General features: G+C 48.3%; 1 protein-coding gene across 4 annotated transcripts; it reads left to right on the top strand.

Moving 5' to 3' along the window:
- HNRNPUL1 (heterogeneous nuclear ribonucleoprotein U like 1) lies at nucleotides 1-19,116 on the top strand. Of its 4 annotated transcripts, none has more exons than XM_084814968.1 (15): nucleotides 1-243; nucleotides 2,703-2,837; nucleotides 3,832-4,102; nucleotides 4,692-4,765; nucleotides 5,816-5,955; nucleotides 6,509-6,608; nucleotides 7,680-7,792; nucleotides 8,064-8,330; nucleotides 8,920-9,042; nucleotides 10,200-10,328; nucleotides 12,108-12,276; nucleotides 13,592-13,960; nucleotides 16,267-16,487; nucleotides 17,029-17,220; nucleotides 18,179-19,116. In XM_084814968.1, exons 3-15 carry the CDS (start codon nucleotides 3,834-3,836, stop codon nucleotides 18,293-18,295), a joined length of 2,283 nt encoding a protein of 760 aa, XP_084671094.1. In that variant the 5' UTR covers nucleotides 1-243; nucleotides 2,703-2,837; nucleotides 3,832-3,833; the 3' UTR covers nucleotides 18,296-19,116. The 4 variants fall into 4 exon arrangements, with proteins under 4 accessions (XP_084671094.1, XP_084671093.1, XP_084671092.1 ...); XM_084814967.1 differs by having other exon boundaries at nucleotides 3-243; nucleotides 17,026-17,220; XM_084814966.1 differs by lacking the exon at nucleotides 1-243 and adding an exon at nucleotides 368-616.
- Nucleotides 19,117-19,449: the final 333 nt, after the last annotated feature.

Raw genomic sequence — 19,449 nt, 5'->3', positions numbered from 1 at the left:
GTGGGGACTTGTGATTGGTCTTCAGGAAGTTGACCCAACCTCCCTCGTTCGTAATCGTTTTTTTCCCCCCTCCTCCCTTTCCCTGACCAGTTTCATCTGACGTAAAGGCGGGGAGCGAACGAGCGATCTTCAACCAATGAGAAAGCTGTTGATAGATTGTCCCATAACTTTGTCCAGTGAATGAGCCTCTCTCACAGTCGGGGAACGAGCGGGAGACGGAGGGAAAGAGAGGAGGGCGCAGAGGTAGGGAACGTGGGACCCAATCGCAGCGCCCTTTACATTCCTTTCCTTGACGGCTGGCCAACCGGAGAGGCCGGTGCATGGCGGCGGGGCTGTGAGAGGGGAGGAGGGTGAGGGCGGCCATTTTGAGTCGGTCCCGGAACGAAGGCTCGATGGCCGGGCGGCCGCGGCTCTGCGGCGCGGCCTGAGCGGACCATGGACGTGCGGAGGCTGCGCGTCAACGAGCTGAAGGAGGAGCTGGGCCGTCGCGGCCTCGACACCCGCGGGCTGAAGGCTGAGCTGGCCGAGCGGCTGCAGGCGGCGCTAGACGCCGAGCAGGGCCGCGGCGGAGCGCCTGGGCCGGGCTCGGGCAGGGATCCGCTCTCTGACGGACACTGTAAGCGCGAGGGAAGGACGGGGATCGCTCGCCCCGGAGCAGCTCCGCGCCGGGGACCGCGGGCCGCCGGGCCTCGTCGACCCCTGAGAGGACGCGCAGGCTTCCCGCCCAGCTCCGCGCTGGGGGCCGCGGGCCTCCCGGCGCAGAGGCCTCGGCGCTTCTTGAGGGAGCCGCTGATGCGCGGGGCCCCCGGGGCAGCCCCGCGCCGGCCACAGCGCTCCTTCGGCCTTGTTCTGCGGAAGCGTAGACGTCGGAGCCGCCGAGCCGGACCTCGTGCGCGGGGCTGGGGCTCCGGGTGCAGATCTGTGAAGGGGCGCTCTGGGGCTCCGTAACCTTTCTGCCTTGCGGGATGGAGGCGCGCGCCCGCTGCTTGTCTCCCCCCGCACACGCCGCGTCCCAGGTGCCGCTCCGTGCTGCGGATCGTGGCCCCTTTGCCCTAGTTCTTCTGCGAAAGCCGGGCGGGCGTGAGCCTTCTGGGGCAGCTCCGTCGTAGGGACTGCTGGTTTTCTGGGGCAGCTCCGGCTTTCGAGTGTAGGTCTGTCGTGAGAGCCCCCCTGGTGCAGCTACCCGCATGCTGTGAGCCTCTGTCCTCATTTTGCCGTAAGGGCCCCAGATGAGTCCCTATGTAGAGATATGGTGTGTGTGTGTGTGTGATGTATTCCTTAGCAGGTGATGATGGGGTCAGAGCACAGGCTGATTGATGCCCTATTCTCATCCCCGTTCCAAGCTTTGCCCAGTCGCCTAATACCGGATGTGTTCCTAGAACTCTCCAAGGCTGACGAAGGATAGATATGCCACATGGTTGGGAGAATCTTGCAAGGGTGATGTACATAGAGGGCTTTATATGAGTACTAAGTATTGTTGATGATAATGTGAGCTGGGCAAACTCTGGCTGAGTCACATTTAGCATCCAGTTCTGAAAAGAGAGCAGCCCACCTGGGGATCTTCTCCAAGAACGCTCCCTAGCCTAGGATAATAGGAAGACAAGCACTTGGCCTTGCTCTCTTGTTTGTAAACACCCCTTTCAGGCATGATATGTACATTGACTTGTGATCTTGTAAGATCCAAGGTGTGACTTCTCCTTGGCATCTGAGTAGCATGTATGCCTGTGACCATGGGAAACGTAAAGTCTTTTCACGCAGTCTTTCATGCACTGCTGTTTGTCAGCCATCCACATATCGTTCCTCCAGGTAGCACTTCGTTGCCAGGGCTTACTATATTTTCTGAGCACCTGGAATACGCATTTGCCCTAGGGAAACTGCAGCTTTTTCAGTAGGTAGCACAGCTGTGTTCTAGGCAACGCCTTAAAGGTGAGGGGAGTGTCCCTTTGGGGCAGTGGGGCAGCACCAGGACTTATGCTCAGTAGACTGGGCAGGGGGGAAGCCATCAAGACGAGTTATATAGATAGATAGATTTATTAAAAAGAGTTGAGTTCAAGGGAGCTTGGTTGTCCTCAGCGTGTGAAGACAAGCTGCCCATTCTGTGTAGAAATGGTTGAATACACAGGAGAGATGAGCTTGGGTAGAGAGCTTCTCTCCATTTGTGCAGTATGAACTTAAAATATCAGATTTTCCTTGTACACAGCACCATTATTTTGTGTGGTGTGGTGTGGTAGATGTGCAGTTCCTGCTGCTCTCATGCATTTTTCAGGCCCAACTTATACATTTGGCATAATCAAGGGATAAGGCTTTTCCTTGACTGTACTATTTTCATGCTGCCTCAGGATGTGTTGAGGAGGGAATTTGTAGAAAAACAGCATGTGAGGGAGAAGGATAGACCAAATCCTTCTCCCTGACATAGTAATTTACCACATGCAGTGAGCTTCTTTCCTGGGAGGAACTTTTAAACATGAAACCCACCCACTGCCCTACATGTATCCTCAAATGGTGTACTTCAGAAAAAGCTGCGGCCGCTAGATTCCGCTGAAGTTATAAACTGACAGTCGTGCGCACACAACCCATCTGCCACAGCCTACCCTTAGCAGTTAAGAAATGCTGGAGCATGTGTTTTCCTTTCAAAGTAGGGACTGGGATGGATGGAATGGAATAGTTGTACTCACCCATGTCCTTGAATTTCCCATTTCAAGATGGCATCCATGACAACACTCATACGGACAACCTGCAAGGATACCAGTCTTTTGAGCATTGCAATGTTAAACAGGAGAACGAATCTGGGTATGAGAGGGGACCTATAGACCAAGATCATTCTGGCTTACGTTCAGGTATGGTTGGAAGCTTCAAAAATAGGCCTTTGTCATAAGCTGATGGTGTGTAAATAGCATCCCTGTTGATCTGATACAAAAGTTTTGAATAGTGCTGCTGTTATGCCTTTTGCTGGTTGTCTCTAGAATTTATGCACGTTTTCTGTGGGGAGTGGGGAAGCACCCAAGACAGTACTTGTTTTTTATTGGTGAAATGTGTGATCTTGTGGTGGCCAAATTGAACGTGGAGGGTCTGTACGTTGTTGAGATCCCATGTAGGTCACAAAGTGACTCCATGCACTGCCGCATATTGGTCCCATAATGGGATCCCTGTCAGTGAAGTCCAGGCAACCCACTCCCAGTTATTGTCTTCTTTTATTCTCTCCTCAGAGCCCAATAGGAGTGGATGGTAATTATGCATTTATGTGAGAGAAAGTAAAGAGCTAATCAGACACCATTACAGTGGAGCTGTATTTGCCCGTTTGCTTGTTGACTCCACTGTTGTGGTGAAGAGAAGATTTTGGCCCCTTTCAGCTGTGTGCCGAATCCCAGCCTGTTTATTGATTTTCCCTCCATGGGATTCAGTGGGAAATGTGCCAGCCTGCATACTTGCCCCTTAATTAGCTTACGCATCTCAGGTTCTGTGCTTTGCTGTGCTGGTGGTACAGAATGGACCTCTAGGATTTTTAAAAACATAACATGGGAAGAGAATGCTGGGGATTGTTTATTTGGAGAGAGACCTTGTGGTTTTGGCTCTGACCCATGAGTCCCAATGATAGTGAACACTTCCTTCCAAACTCATACACTGATGATCTCTTCCATATTACCCTAAACGCTTGGTGGATTGATGCCAAACCATTTGGCAACCTGAGATTTAAATAGGGCTTCTCTTGGGATTTTGGCTATGATTCAGCCTTCTTGGAATGAACTGCAGCAGTCGTTTTACTTTAGAGCGTGCCTTCAGTATAAGGACTTCCTTGTTCCGTTAAATGTGGTATGTTGTGCTTGAGTGCAGAAATGAAGACAGAACTGAAACAAGAGGAGCCAGGCCCCGGCTACAACGTGCAGGCCTCTGGTTACAACGCACCTCCCTCTGGCTATACAGGACCCTCCCCCAACTACAACACTTCCGCTTCGGGCTACACTGCCTCTGCTTCAAGTTACAATGCACCTCCCTCCAGTTATGGCACCTCTGACTCATCTCAGTCCTGGCAACAGCAAGGACGTAAGAGGCCATTTGAGGAATCGCGGGGGCATGGCTATTACGAGCATCGAGAAGATAAGAGGTGCGTTCAGGCAAGTCTTTGGGGGCAGTGGCTGCTGTAGCTTGTTTCTCTTTTCCCAGAATTGGTCCGGAGGAACTTTATCCATGATGGCATTGAGAGCCAAGGCTTTGCACAGGCATCTCAAACCCCGCTGAAGGCAGATACTTTGTGGGGTTCCTCAGTCTTGGAGAGGCGTTGGTAACTTAATGGGATTTTAACAATTTACGAAGGGTGCAAATCATCTAGTGCAAAATTTTTAAGACTGGATATTTCTTGATCACTATCTCAGCCTTAAATGCTAAAGCAGAAATTACGTTTAGCTGAAATTAATAGAACTTCTGTGAAATCTTAAGAGTCGGATGTAAATTCGAATTACCTATCTGCAATCTGTTGCTTTTGATTACGGGCAGCAGTAATGGGGGAAAGCAGCCTGATGAACTTGGTCAGCGATCCAAAATTTATTTTCAGTAGCATGCTGAGTGATCCAGGGTGGGAGGTGGCTTCCGTAAGCTTGCTAATTCGTGCTCTTCATGAGCTGAGCTTGCCTTGTAGGCTGCTTCTTGGTCCCATGAAATAGATTTATGGGGCCTGCATTTGCTGTCTCTTCCAGGGGTCGATCTCCTCAGCCCCCTGCAGAAGACGATGAGGATGATTTTGATGACTCGTTGGTGGCCATTGATACATGTAAGTTGTATGGGTGTAGCAGCCTCCCTCTTGTCTGACCTTATCTCAGGGACGCACGTCAGGGTCTCTCTCACTCCTTTGTTACTGTTTCCTTCAAGGATACAGCTCCCATGATTTGTAGGAGGGTAGCAGCAGCAGGGGGTTGCTTGGCACCACAGTAGTAGCAATAGTTGAAAGAAGATAGAGGCGGAGCTGCAGCACCAATGAGTAATTGTCTCACAAATAATTAAGTCTTGCAAGTTTAATCCTTGCATGGAGTCAGCCCAGTATTTTCAGCCCTTACTAGCAGCAGGCCTGAAATCCAGCTCTCTGTAGCTGCCTGTCTGTTTTGATAACCTAAAATAGGCTGGGGCAGTGACAAAACTGTATGCATGAGCTATTCTTACTTGTACGCATTTCCATTCCTGTACCCTCTGATCCTTGGGAGTAAGCAGGGTTCAAGCAGGTGAGAATCTAGGCTCCTCTCTTCCCATGGCACCAGAGCTTGAGAGAGAGCCTAATTTCTCTGTACGCATCCAGAGGTAGAAACAGCCAAGGGAGATAAAATGCTCAGCCGAGCTGTGGGCAGGCCTGAGTTTGCGGGTCTTAGTTTGCCTCCTTCCTCACCTCAAATACATTTTGAGCAAGCGGTCCATGCCTAAACCAACCTGAAAATCCAACAGATAGCACCATCCCAGCCTGAACCAGTTGCCATGCACAACTGGTAACTGATTGGCATGTTTCTTCAGTGATAGACGTTGCACAAGAGAGGGTTCTTCTTCCCACCAGCTCTGGAGGCTAGTGTGGGATCCTGTTCGGCAGGAGGAGCCCCCGCTCCACTGCCCACTTTGCTTGTAGATCTACGTGGAGCAATTTTAGTACAAAAAAGGGTGTTTGCTGGTTACCCCTGGACTGCATGGCACTCTTAACCTAACGTCACTGATGTTTGTTTCCTCTTCAAGCAATGCACTGACATATTATAAAAAGCTGTGGAGCATTCTGGACCACAGGCATCTCTGCTACGAAGCTACTCTGACTTTCTCTGACCTCTTCTTTGGCTTTTCCTTCCAGATAATTGTGATTTACATTTCAAAGTTGCCCGTGACCGATTCAGCGGCTACCCTCTGACTATAGAAGGGTTTGCTTACCTCTGGTCAGGTGCACGAGCCACATACGGGGCGCGACGTGGGAGGATCTGCTATGAGATGAAGGTAAAGGAACGTTTCCACCATAAGTTGCTGGGGGTGTTCGCTTCAGAGAAACTGTTCTTAAAATGTGTACATGCATGAAGGCAAGCAGGCTTGTGAGTATTGTAGCCTGCTGGTCTTGGGATTTGAGGAATGTTTGTGTCGGCTGTAGAAATGCTGTCATTCCTTGATTCTGCTGCATGTCTCTTGCCCTCCTTCATATTTTCCAAAAACATTAATTTATCTATTTTGCAATTCTGATAGCTGAAGTTTGTTCGGTGCCAGTTAAGAGTTCCAGTTTGCTGGAATTCAGTCTGTGTTCAAACCTTGTCCTCATTCACAACTTTCTTATTGAAGCAGCCTTGCTTTGAAGCAGTTCCAAATCCTGTGCAGTCAGTCTGTGTTTTTTGGACAACGTTAGGTGCTGCCTTTGCCCATGCTTCAAGGTGCTTTAAATGACACACTTTAAGCTGCAGGTCAAAAATTTTGGCCTCTTTAGGAATCCATCCTTGTCCTTCAACTAAATGTTTTGGTTTCAAGATTTCTTCTGACTAGATTCTTGTCCTTTGGTCCCCAGATCAACGAAGAGATCTCTGTCAAGCACCTTCCTCCAACTGAACCTGATCCTCATGTGGTGCGTATTGGATGGTCGCTGGATTCCTGCAGCACCCAGCTAGGTAAGAGAGGCTACAGCATTTGAATCTGGGCAGGGCACTCACCTGGTTCTTTACTTTTAAGTATTAGTAACCTGCTATGGTCTATTGGCTATGTAATCAATAAAAAAGGTGCCCATGATAAATTGGGCAGAAGATTGTTGTAATTGCAAAAACCGCAGGTGCCCCTGTAGAAGAGCTTTCCTTCTCCCTTCTTGCCCCAGACAGGAGGGAAGGCCTCTTCTAAGATGTTGCCTGTAGTTGCGTTGAGTAGACTCTTTGATATCTAGAATCAGGGTGTAACTTCTGAAGAAGGACTCTTTCTGGGATGAGCAGGATAGTGTCCTGTACAAAGACATAGAAATTCTTTAAAATGGCAGCCCGTCAGCCAGTGCCTATGATGCCATTTATTTATAGCATCTGTATACAACCCAGTTAACAGTGTCCTCCGGGTAGGTAACAAAAGAGTTAAAATCATTAAAAACGTAAGAACAGATATCCTAAAAATCAACAAAATAAGAACCAACCGCAGTACATCACTAAGAAACATCAGCAGCAAAAACAGTTAAAAAGCTAAACTAATCACTATGCCTTTCTGTGCTACTGTTTCTGGGAAGGGTAGTACACAACTGGGATGCTACCACCAAAAAGGCCCTATCTTTGATATCTACCTGCTGTAACTCAGGGGCACCTTGAGAAGGTACCCCAAGGAAGGCATTGGGGGTAGGTAAGCATGGGAGGAGGTAGATTGACCCCAAGCCTTTTAAGAGCTTTAAAGGTTGGAACCAGCACATAGAATTGGGCCCAGAAATTGACTGGGGAGCAGTGCAGCTGAAATAATTACTGCCCTATTTTTGACTAGCTGGAGTTTCAGACGGTTTTCTTCAGCAGCCCCACATATAGCGCATTATGTAATTGAAATGGAAGGTTATCATAGCATAGCATGGATAATGATACCAAGACTACCTCTTTTCAGGTTAGGTCATGGTTGGTATATCAACTTAAGCTGATAAAAGGTGCTCTGCACCACTGAGGCCACCTGTGTCTCCAGTGACAATGATACTCACGTCTCTGAGGGATTGTTTGTCTCATTAGGCGAAGAACCTTTCTCCTATGGCTATGGAGGTACTGGGAAGAAATCCACCAACTGCAAGTTTGAAAATTACGGTGAAACCTTCACTGAGAATGACATCATCACCTGCCTTGTGGTGAGTGTGGCTTGTAGTCTTTTGGGAGCTACACTTCTGCCTCTTGCACAGGTTTGTAGTGTTCCAGACATAGTCAAGTTTAAACGTGTGCAGGGTCAGATATGGGGTAATGATGAGGCCAGTGTTGTTTGCTTGTGGTCTCCCTTTAGAGTTGTTGGAACACCACACCAACCCCTTCTGGTGCTGGGCTCACCGCTGAAACATCTGGCCTTGCTCCAGTTTCCTGCTGTGGACGCCGTGTACTGGCTAATGATTCCTTCCCTGTTCTTAGGACTTTGAGTGTGGCGATGATGTTGAAATGTCCTTCATGAAGAATGGCAAATGGCTGGGGGTGGCATACCGACTGCGGAAGGAGATCTTGGGCGGCAAGGCACTCTTCCCTCACGTCCTGGTGAAGAACTGTGCCATCGAGTTCAACTTTGGCCAGAGGGATGATGCTTTCTTTCCAGTTCCACCAGGGTTCACCTTCATCCAGCATCTTCCCCTGTCAGAGCGAGTTCGGGGGACAATTGGACCAAAGAGCAAAACGGAATGTGAAGTAGGTACCCCAGGAAGAGAGGCATTGGCTGTTCCCATGATTGAAGCCAAGCCTGCCTTGTGTGGAGAATCGCTCATGCGAGTGGTCTGTTTGTGTGGACTTGTTGTAGTGCTCATGCAAGTAGGCTGGTCACAGCAAATAGTATTGGGTGAACCAGCTGTTATGACTGAGGCCTCAGCTGAGCTAAAGGGAAATTCAGGGGAGATTGGCAGCTGTCATCTCAAGCTTATCAGCTTTTTCTTTTTAAGGGGGCATCTGACTGCTTTAGGGTTGTTGTTCTTTTAAAGCCTTAGAACTGAAGCCCCTTGAGTGAGACATCACTGAAAACTGTCATTGCCCTTGAGTGGATGTTAGTTTTGTAAAATCCTATCTCAAGAGGGGGAGGATACTTGTTACAGTTCTTTGGTTCTTCTTTGTCCTGGGTTTCCAGATCTTTCCGTAGTCTTGGCTGTCCTTGGGGTGCAAGAGGTTTGGGAGCTTCACACCCAACTGAGCAAAGCTGCTGAATTCTTGTAAAATGGGGGTGTTGGCTCACCTACTGGGAGTTGGTTTGTGCGGGAAGTGGTAAGATGATTGTTGTGTGTTTCAGATCTTGATGATGGTGGGGTTACCTGCTGCTGGGAAAACCACGTGGGCCATTAAGCATGCTGCAGCCAATCCAAGCAAGAAATACAATATTCTGGGAACAAATGCCATTATGGACAAAATGAGGGTAAGATATAGCTTTGGAGCCAACGCAGGACTAAAGCAGCTCAGCCTGTTTCCAACTTGCAGCTTGTTCCTATATTTCCCTTGTGGGTTAAACTTGGGCTGGTTTGCCAGCTCTTGGAGTGAGGATTCCTCTGCTTTCCTGCACTCCGTGCTTCTATTACACAGTTCCTTCCTCTGCCTATAGTGGTGGCATTGCTGTGAGACTGAGTGCACGAGAGAGGGTTTGTATCTGTCTCCCTTTGTAGTAGCATATACATGGTGCTATACGCAGTTCCCCAACTACATCCCAATTCCAGTTAGCCCCAGGGCCGGGGGGCTGTACAGATGTGCATTAGGTCTTGGTTTTGCTTCTAATCTGTATGCTGAGGAGAATGCATTCTTGTGACATCCTGGTGAAACTGGTTCACGTGCTTTAGATGGCCACTGAATCTGAGGGAGAACTGTTGTCACGTAATGGCAAAGCATAGGAGCTCTGAGGCAGGAAGTGTTTGGGGCCAGCATCTTTTCGGTCACAACTTGTTCTCTCAGCTTCAGCCCTGCATCTGCAGTGAGGAGACACTAATACTGGCCTAGCTCGCAGGGCTGCTGTAAGGGTTACTGAGGAAAGGTGTGCAGCGCTCAAAGCATGTATAAAGGCCAAGTTTTGTTACCCCATAAGAGCCTTGTATGGTGCAGAGTGGTAGGCGGCAGTATTGCAGCCGAAACTCTCCCCACGACTTGAGTTCGATCCCGGCGGAAGCTGGGTCTTGGGTAGCTGGCTCAGGTCAACTCAGCCTTCCATCCTTCCGAGGTCGGTAAAATGAGGACCCAGCTTGCTGGGGGAAAGGTAGTCACGACTGGGGAAGGCAATGGCAAACCACCCCGCTATAGTCTTCCATGAAAACGCCAGCGCAAGCGGCGTCCCTCTAGGGGTCAGCAATGACCTGGTGCTTGCACAGGAGGAACCTTTCCTTTGTTACCCCATAGCTGCTCAGTGAACCTTCACCCGAAGCCAGACTTTGAACTCAAGACTTCCAGGTCTGTTTTCAGTGACTCTCTTCCTTCTTGTGCAACAGTGAAATCTTACAAGCAAAACGCTTGAGTGTGGCACGTGCCTTGGACCAGCCTCTTGAGGCATTAACGTAACCCCGCTGCTCTAACCGACCTGCCTTCTCTCAGGTGATGGGACTCCGCCGCCAGCGCAACTATGCCGGCCGCTGGGATGTTCTCATCCAGCAAGCAACACAGTGCCTGAACCGCCTGATCCAAATCGCTGCACGGAAGAAGCGCAACTACATCCTGGATCAGGTACTGAGCTCTGCCTTCCTTGGGAGGTTGTCTGACGTCTACGGAGGGCGCACCCTTTCCCAAGCATGGCACAGTAAGCCTGTGGTCTTTCGCTCACTGCCAAGGCTGTAGCAGGCCACCCCCGTATGTGTGCTTACACCAGGAATGCAAAGACACCGACCACCCTCCTCCTTTTTCCTCCTAACCTAAAACATGAAAGCAAATAAGTGTGTGTGTGTGTGTGTGTGTGTGTGTACATATATGGCAGGGAGTAGTCATCTGTGGTATTTCAAACAAGATGGTAGGTTGTGTTTTAAAATGGGCACAGGTATGTCATCTTGGTGCTTAGCTGTCGGGTCTCAGGCCTCGGGATGCAGCCTGAGGTAAGTACAAGAGAACCAGACATGCTTCAGCAAGTGGTCCTGGGACTGGTAAGCACTGCAGGTGGGTGGCTTGTGGCGCCCCTGTATTTGAAAGCGTGCCCAAAGATGGGCAGGTGAGGCTGCCGTTACTCACATTTTCAAAAACTGCCGACTCCCTTGTTTTCTGCCTCCCCATCCCAATCTGTTCAGTCTTAACGGTTTTTACTCCAAATATATGTAAGTGGCAAAGCCAGGATTTTTAAAAAAAAACTTGCTCCACAGGCAACACAGTATTGGTCTATAATTTGTCAGCATGCAGCAGCTTCTAGCACCTTCTTATGGTGGCCCGGGTTTAAAATGATGGGAGGCCCCTGTCTAAGAATGGGGTATGCTTGACCACCATTCACAATATTAAATAGCGTGTTTTGTTCCTTTCAGCTGAAGTAATCACCCAGGCCAAAGGCAGTGGAGAGAAATTGGACTCTCTTCAGTCTTAATTCTAAAATCAAAACAAGCCATAGTTCCTTGCATCGATTAATAGGAATCAGATAACTGTCATCTTTTCGCCATTAGATCTTTTAATCCAATTGGGACAAAAATAGCCTTGTGGCAAAGAGATTTAATTTCACTTCAAGTGGCTTTAAAAAGGGATTGTACATATTTGCGGAAGATATTTCTATCGACAGCCGTTAACCATGACAACTAGATGGAGCTTCTTATGTTCAGAGTCAGTAGCCTTCCCTAAGTATCAGATACTGGGGACAAATGGGGGAGGACTGTTGCCTTCATGCTCTGTGGGTGAACGTCTTAGAGGCATGTGGCTGGCCATTGTCGGATCCAATGGTGAAATAGATGAACCTTTGATCTAATCCAATGGAGCAGCTGTTACGTTCTTTGCTGGCAAAAAAAAGGCCTGGAAATTTATTTGAGACAAATGTCTTGTTAAGTCAACTTGCTAGACCTCATTAACTTCAGTGCTTGGGTGACTGTACCTCTCAAAGGTTTAAGTAATGCATCCAATCGGATGGACTATAAACATTCCTTTTGGTGTTTGTGCTTAAGTTGTCCAGAGCTGTTTCTTTAGCTTCCCCCTCAAAATGTAAATTGCTCTCTTTCTGAATAAAGCAGACTCTGTTCAGGCATCCCAGGAGATCTCATTTGAATTGCAAAAGGCCGTAAATTACTGAAGTGTGTTGCTGTTTTTATCCTTTAAAACTGGGGAGAAAAGCCTTAAAGGTAGGTTAGTTGTCAGGGGATGACTTCCAAATGGGTGTACATGCAGCCAGTGATCTACGCACATCCTTCTATGTCCCTGGGTGGGTGGAAAGCCAACACATCTCTCTTCCTTGTTTTGGGGGCCCTTGCTCCATTTTGGGGGAAAAAACCAGACTGACAAATAACAACCAGTTTTTTGCCTCTTCTTTGTCACCATTGCTAGACAAATGTTTATGGATCTGCCCAGAGACGAAAAATGCGCCCTTTTGAAGGTTTCCAACGCAAGGCTATTGTAATTTGTCCCACGGACGAGGATTTAAAAGATCGAACAATAAAGCGCACAGATGAGGAGGGGAAGGATGTGCCCGATCATGCAGTGTTAGAAATGAAAGGTAGGATCCTAGAAAAAAAAACCCAACACACACAACACCGGTGATAAGGGGGAAACCCAGTGTGACTGTGTGTCTAGTTCAAGGACTTATTTAAAAGTAATCCTTTAGACCTTTCTAGTTCTCCCTTTGTCTTCCTTCCACCTCCTCTTCTCTATAGTTATCACTTCCTCTTCTCTGCCCACTGAAGGCGCCAATAAACACCCGCCCACACCACTTGCAGTGGGGAAGATAAATACTGATGGCGCATGATACACTGAGGCTTTATCTCGGTAGGAAAATCCTGCTCATCCCCTAAAATCGGTCATGCCCAGCACAAAAGCTCAGCCTGCCCCACAGCTGTTAGCAAAACTGTGCCATAGGTCTTGGAATCACTGAAATAAGGCTGATGGGCTTGCAGCCTGAGAATGCATGTTTGCTTGGAAGTCCTCCTGAGATTAACGGGACATGCTTGGGAATGAGTGTGCGTAGGATTGCAGCCTTGGGAGAAAAGGAAAATTTGGTACTTTTCCAATGGAATTCCTTTCCTTGCTACACCGCAGCTGGATAGCCCCTGCTGGTGGAGCACGTTCCCTGGCCTCAGTGCAGAGGCAGGCAAAATCTCATTGGAGCTGAATATTGTGTTTCCAGGGATGGGAAGATCCCAGCTCCCCGGTTGCTCCAGAACGTAAAAAGCTGCTCTTGCCACTAGGCGTTTGGAGTATCTTTTCACTTCTCTGCAGGGCAGTATCTTGAGGTTTGACCCTGGCTTTAAAATGTGTACCTTATCTTTGCAGCAGCCCTGGGATGCAGGTTAGGCTGAGAGAGAACTATTTACTCTGGGCCAACCAATGCACTTCTCAGGAAACATGGGGCTTGAGCCTGTCTCTCCAGCGCCTAAGCCCAGTACTGGGAACTCTCTCCCCAGTTTTTGGCAAGTTGGATTGATGGGAATGTGTGGGATGGATGGGGGTTAGGGCTGGAAGACAGGGCTGATGTGACCTGCACCCCTTCCAGCCCTGTCATTGCGTAATGCAACTGAGAGATAACATTGCTGTTTGAGGTATTGCCCTGATGAGCTCCTCTGCTTCAGACGAGTGGGATGTCCCCCTGACAGCAGCATAGCAGGAAGGGAGGAAATGATATCATATATGCAGCAATGCTTGTAGTTTATAGTGCATCTCTCCTTGATCTTCCCACTCGTTACTTTTTCCTCCTCTTCTCTCACTTCTCTTCGTGGAGCCCTGGAACAAAGTGCCCCCCTTGTCCTCCTCTTCTACTTGTTTTTTTTCCTCCACCGTGGGCTGACATATCTGTCTGTCTTCTCTCTGTGCTCCAGCCAACTTTACACTGCCAGAAGCAGGAGACTTCCTTGACTCAGTGGTCTACATTGAGTTGCAGCGGGACGAAGCAGAGAAGCTGGTGAGACAGTATAATGATGAAGGCAAGAAGGCGGGCCCACCCCCCGAAAAGCGCTTTGACAACCGGGGCAGCGGCTTCCGTGGCCGTGGTGGCAGCGGTGGTGGCTTTCAGCGCTTCGATAACCGAGGCCCACCAGTGGGCAATCGAGGTGGCTTCCAGAACCGAGGAGGAGGCGGTGGCGGTGGAGGAGGCGGAGAAGGGTTCAGAGGTGGATTCAGAGGCGGCGGCGGAGGTGGCGGCGGAGGAGGCGGCGGCGGCAGCGGCGGAGGAGGAGGAGGAGGAGGAGGTAAGCCTGCCCTAGTGGCTGTACTGGCATTAGAATGTTTGTATTGCATGTTACCAGCATACACTGGAAAGGATTCTGGAACTTTCAGTGTTGGCACAAAGCAGGCTGGGAACAGGGATGCTAGTTTTGGTTCTCAGTTTCATCATAAACTTTGACCCTGTGCAGACACCCCTCTTAACCATGGTTTGTTTTTCCAAACTGTGGTTGAGCATTACATCTGAATGCCTAAGTGATGGTTAAGGGATGGCCACAAATCTAAAATGAAATTCAGCAAGTTCTACTATGTCTGGAATCGTACCCAGGTTTGTAAGGTAGCAAACCATGTTGATAGTGTGTGTGCGTGTGTGTTTAAAGCATTTCTATACATTCCTTCATCCTATCAGGAATTTCAGAGCAGTGTACAGTCAGTTGTATCACAAAAGAATAAAACAGCAGATAAAAGTCTTAACTATTAAAAAGTTAGCAACAAATTAAATGCCTTGTTAATAAAAGCACTTTTTGCCTGACACCAAAAGATTGCAATGTAGGCACCAGGCAAGCCTCTTTAGGGAGGGCCATCCATCGCCTGAGCACCACTGCAGAGAAAGCCTTTTCCTTTTGCTATATAACATACCTCAGATAAAGGAGGCGCCTGGGTAAGGGCCTTAACCATGGCCAGGCACTATTCCCGACAGCAGGGGTGGGCTGAAAGTAGATCTCCAGGTGTTTTGGACTTCCACTCCCAGCATTCCTGACCATTGGCCATGCTGGCAGGGGCTTCTGGGAGCTGAAGTCGACAGCATCTGGCAGTCTACCTTTGGCCCACCCTTGGCCTGTAGTATCAGGCACATGGCCTTTTGGTGCTTCCATGAGTGCCACCTTGGAAGTCCACCGTAGTTTAAGAAACATTTGAAAACGGGACCCACCTGTGAACTTATTAAACCTTTGGAGCCCGACTTTCATCCCTCTACAACAGAAAACACAAGAATATCACATCAGCAGTTAACACTGAGGGAGCAGGATTTTTTGGTTGCCTGGCTCCGCGCTCGAAGACAGGGCTCAGAGCCCCCTTGTAGCCAGTGCGGAGAGAACCGCACCTGTCGCCTCTCTGCGCTCGACAAACAGCGTGCAGAGATGGGGGGAAGGAGGCGTTCCTGGGGATGGGGAGGGAAGGAAGCCGAGTGGCTGACTTGCGTCTTTTCCTGTCGCCTCCTTCCCTCCCCGAAGCCTCCACTAGACAGGTGAAATCGCCCGTCTAGCTAAAATGCAGCGCAGGAGGCACAAGAGGCCTCCCGAGTCTGGGGGCTTATGAGTACCCAGGGCGCAACCCACAGGATTGTGCCCTTAAACACTTTCACATTTAACAAGTCGATGGCTTATTTTTCATTTGTAATGTGAATGTATATCAGTGGCATGTAGCTGAATAGAATTTACACATGGCATCTAGTTAGGAAGGGCGCACGCCTGCGGCCATGTTTGGCCAATCAGATCTCCACCTCATAAGCTCAGGTACACATGAGTCTTTTGCCCGCAGATGCAGCCCTTTCTCTCCCTTCGCAGCATGCAGCACTCGAACCCGGAAGTCTCCACTTAACCATAGATTCCCATTTCATCTGAACTGGGAAACTTGAGGTAGGTTACCACAGCTTCCCATTTCTGATGAACTATAGTTAATCGGAGACATCTGTGTTTCATTGCTGCACATAGAGAAGGGGCTGTGTGCCTGGGCAAAAGGGTTGTGCGTACCTCACTTTAAAGAGCTGAGATAATAGCTGTCTTAACTGGGCCTGTTTCCTTCCTCTCCCACATTTTTTTAAAGGGGCCTAACATCAGTAATGGGATGCTGCTGGCCAAGTGAAAGGGGCTGTAGAGGGGAATCCAGAAATGCAGGGAAACCCCTCATTGTGCATTCCACTTAGAAATACATCACAACCCACAGTTTGGGAACCACTGGAGTACCTTGTTGGCCCAGGAGTTAACCTTTGACACATTCTTATTATAGAAGAAAGGTGGGGTTAGAGGGCTGTGGTCTATTTAGCATAGACAGGCTCTGTCCTTCCTTTTGGGGGCAAGATGGGGTTGGCACTTCTCCTTCCTGTGCTGTCCAGGTATTTATTCTCTTACCTGCTTTAGGATACAGCCAATTCAATTATAACAGCAGTTCTTACACTGAAGGTGAGGGTCTTCCAGATAAAAATAGTTTGTATGTTGTCGCGGGGGGGGGGGGGGGCAGAACAACAGAATGTGAAGGACATCCCAAAGACAGTGCTCTAAAATACTTGCATTTGGTTTTAGTTTAACCTCTCATTTGCATTTTCTTCATTCAGGCTTCAACAGGGGTGGCTACAACCAGAATCGCTGGGGAGGCGGAAACCGAGACAGCAACAACAACAGTCGGGGCAGCTACAACCGGAACAACCAACAGCAGCAAAGTAGCTATAGCCCGGCACGGAACCAGAACACTTACAAGAGCAGCAGCAACATGGCCCCCACCCCTCCTGCCCCTGCCGCCAATGCCCCTCCCAGTACTTACAATCCAGGGCCACAGGTAAGTGTGTGTGTATCTGGGACCAGGCTGCTGCTTGGGGAAATGCAGAAATCTTCCTCAGGAGGCCAGAAGAGGAGGACGCTCCAACAGTCTCGAGTTGGAACTGGTTGCTCCTCTCCTTTTCCCCTCTTCTGCTTGTGGTACTGCAGGCAGCCAGTCTTCTTCTAGACTAGTCATTTTCTCACTCCCGTTGCTCTTGTGCACGGGACAGCCAAGCCGTGGTTCGTGACTCCCTAGTCTACGGAAGCTTAAGCCATCAGAAGTGTATGCCTTTCTCTTTAAGGAATTTTAGGACGCAACTACACAGCACATGGAGCTCTTGAAACGAGAAGATGACTCTTTTGTGTATGTGGGACAAGAGGGCATAGCTCATCCCAGAACTTTAGGCATTCCCTGAGTCTTGTGGTTCTGAGTGGTCCTTGACCTTGGGTTGTTAATAGGCCGTAACATATACGCGTGTGTGTGTGTGTGTGTGTGTGAGAGAGAGAGAGAGAGAGAAATCAGTTTCTAGAGTAAATAATTCATTTGTACTCCACAGCAGAGCTACACCCAGCCCTACAGCCCCCCAGCCAGCTACAGCCAAGGTGGTTATGCAGCTCCTAGCTACAACTATGGGAGCTACGGCGGTTACAGCCAAAGCTACACCCAGCCCCCACCGGCCCCGGCCCCAGCCCCGACTCCAGCCCCAACCCCGCCGACCTACAATCAGCCCAACTACAACCAGTACCAGCAGGTGAGAGAGAATCTGATGACCTTCCTGGTGCATTAAGAGGCCGCCTTGCAACATCTCTAGGTGTTGAGGGGAGTCCTTCTCTATGTTTGTTGCTTTCCCCCCCAGTGGGGTGGTGCTCAGTTGGGTTTTGCGCTTTGTACCTTCTACATACTGTGAAGAAGGAAAAATGTCACTACTTCTGTGCTTCTGGAAAACTAGTCAATGTGACATAGTAGTGGGAGTGTTGGACTTGGACCGGGAAGACCTGGGTCCAATATTTGTTCATCTATGAAGCTCACAATACTTACTCAAACCTCACAGAATTGTTAAGGCTAAATCCTTGCTCTGAGCTCCTGAGGGAGGTAGGAGGAAGGATGCAATACAAAAGTAGCAAATAAAAACTCGAGTGCAAAGCATGTTCCAGTCAAAGTTGTTTGTACTCAACAGTTAAATTAAAATTCTGCACCAAAAAAATTGATTTCTGTAACCTGTATAAATTCTGCAAACTGCACAATTCCACTTCATGTAATTCTGATTGTGCGAGGCTCGATGAGTTTCCCGGTGGGTTGGGAACAAGGCTGCAGTGCCCTCTATACTTCCTGGTCCCTCCCCAGGACTGGTGAAACCAAAATAAATTGTGTTCAGTTTGCATAATCTATACAGATTGTGGAGTTGCCAGGATGCAGAACTCTCTCTCTTTTTTTCTTCGCATGAGGACACACACACCTTGCCCACGTGCACATATTATTTTTGGCCCTGCCTTAAGCAGGGAAGAGTTTTTGTGAAGCATCCCTCCCAGAAGGAGAGCTTGCAAGGAACTGAAACACAAGGATGGGAGAAAACACGCTTGGCATAATCTGAGAACAGTCTGCAGTGATCACACCATGGATAAAAATACAAATGTGTGCATTAGACGGAGAAGACTTTACAGTTCAGTGATACTTTAATCTGTAATGACGAGCCTCTTCCTTCTCCACAGTACGCCCAGCAGTGGAGCCAGTACTATCAAAACCAGAGCCAGTGGCCCCCGTACTACAGCAGCTATGACTATGGGAGCTACGCAGGCACCTCACAGGGAGGCTCCAGCACTCAGTGATGGCTCTGTGTCCTCCTTGGAGAGAGCAGCTCGCTGTGCCACCTTTGGCAAGTTGATGGTGGGCATTTCTGAGTCTTGGGAATCGGGGAGGGAAGTAGTCTCTCTACCCTTGTTTCCTCTCTGTAGTTCTTGAGGGCGGCTGCATTTTTACCTGTACAGCTAGAGGCATGTTTCCTTCCCTTTGTACCATCCCTCACGAGGAAGTTACATGATTTCTTGTCTCTCCTTGTTGAAGACATTTTTTTCCTTTTAAAAATTTCTTTGATTCTGAAAGAAGCTAGAACCTTCAGCCTCACATCCTTGTATTTTTTAGGACAAGATCCATCCTAGTATCCAACTTTCTACGGTAGTTTGGGGGAGGACAGCTTTGGAAGGGCCCTTCCTAAGATGTACTACCACCCTCTCTCTTCCACCCCACCTCACACAACTCTGCTAGTGTTCATAAATTCCAGACATTTTGGAAACTTTTCCTGCAGTTTGGTGTCACCCATCTTTGAGGTGTTTTTATCTGTCTTTTCTGCAAATAACTATTAAAACTGGAGGGAGAAGAGATGGCTATCTATGGTAATTATGTTTTTTTTTAGATTTTTCTGTAACTTTTTACCGTGGGTCAGCAGCTGTTAATATTTTCATCAAGGTAACAATTCGTTTTTGCTCAATACAGGAGAGGAGAAAACAAACGAGGACAAAATCATCTTAAATGTGTAACTTTTTATACAATGTCTAAGTTTCTGTAACTTTGCACATGCTTTGTGTTGAGTTGAATTGTAACAGCTTTTTGTATTTGGAGAAAAAAAAAAGAGTGAATATTGAACTTTAAACTGTTTGGTGTCTTGTGTATTATTTTCCCTTTTCAATCCCCACCTTTTCACTGTGGTATTTAAAAATAACCCATACACAGTATTGCTAGATTTTCATCCTGGTGTTTCTAGTCTCTTTAAAAGCTCTGTTTTCAAGCTGTACATCCTGCATTATCCCATTGGCAGTGTTTATTTTAAAACATGTTAAACTGCCTTTCATCCTGATTTCAGGGCAGTTTACAGCTTAAAACAATTACACAAAAACAGGAAGATGCGTGCTAAAAACTTTTAAAATAGCTCAATGCTCGGTCATTTAAATCAGTGCAATCTGTTAAAATGCACAAGTCAATAAAA

The sequence above is a fragment of the Heloderma suspectum genome, chromosome 10 (genome assembly GCF_057233095.1).
Source record: "Heloderma suspectum isolate Gila_16-S chromosome 10, 16-S_ref, whole genome shotgun sequence".
Taxonomy (NCBI): Eukaryota; Metazoa; Chordata; class Lepidosauria; order Squamata; family Helodermatidae; genus Heloderma; species Heloderma suspectum.
This window is presented reverse-complemented; position numbering and strand designations above follow the sequence as displayed.

Excerpts from the sequence above, each read along its gene's own strand:
- HNRNPUL1 (XM_084814965.1), top strand. The coding sequence starts at position 436 with ATGGACGTGCGGAGGCTGCGCGTCAACGAGCTGAAGGAGGAGCTGGGC. Across the intron at positions 8,331-8,919 it reads AGAGCAAAACGGAATGTGAA|ATCTTGATGATGGTGGGGTT; the intron begins GTAGGTACCCCA and ends TGTGTGTTTCAG. Across the intron at positions 17,221-18,178 it reads ACTACAACCAGTACCAGCAG|TACGCCCAGCAGTGGAGCCA; the intron begins GTGAGAGAGAAT and ends CCTTCTCCACAG.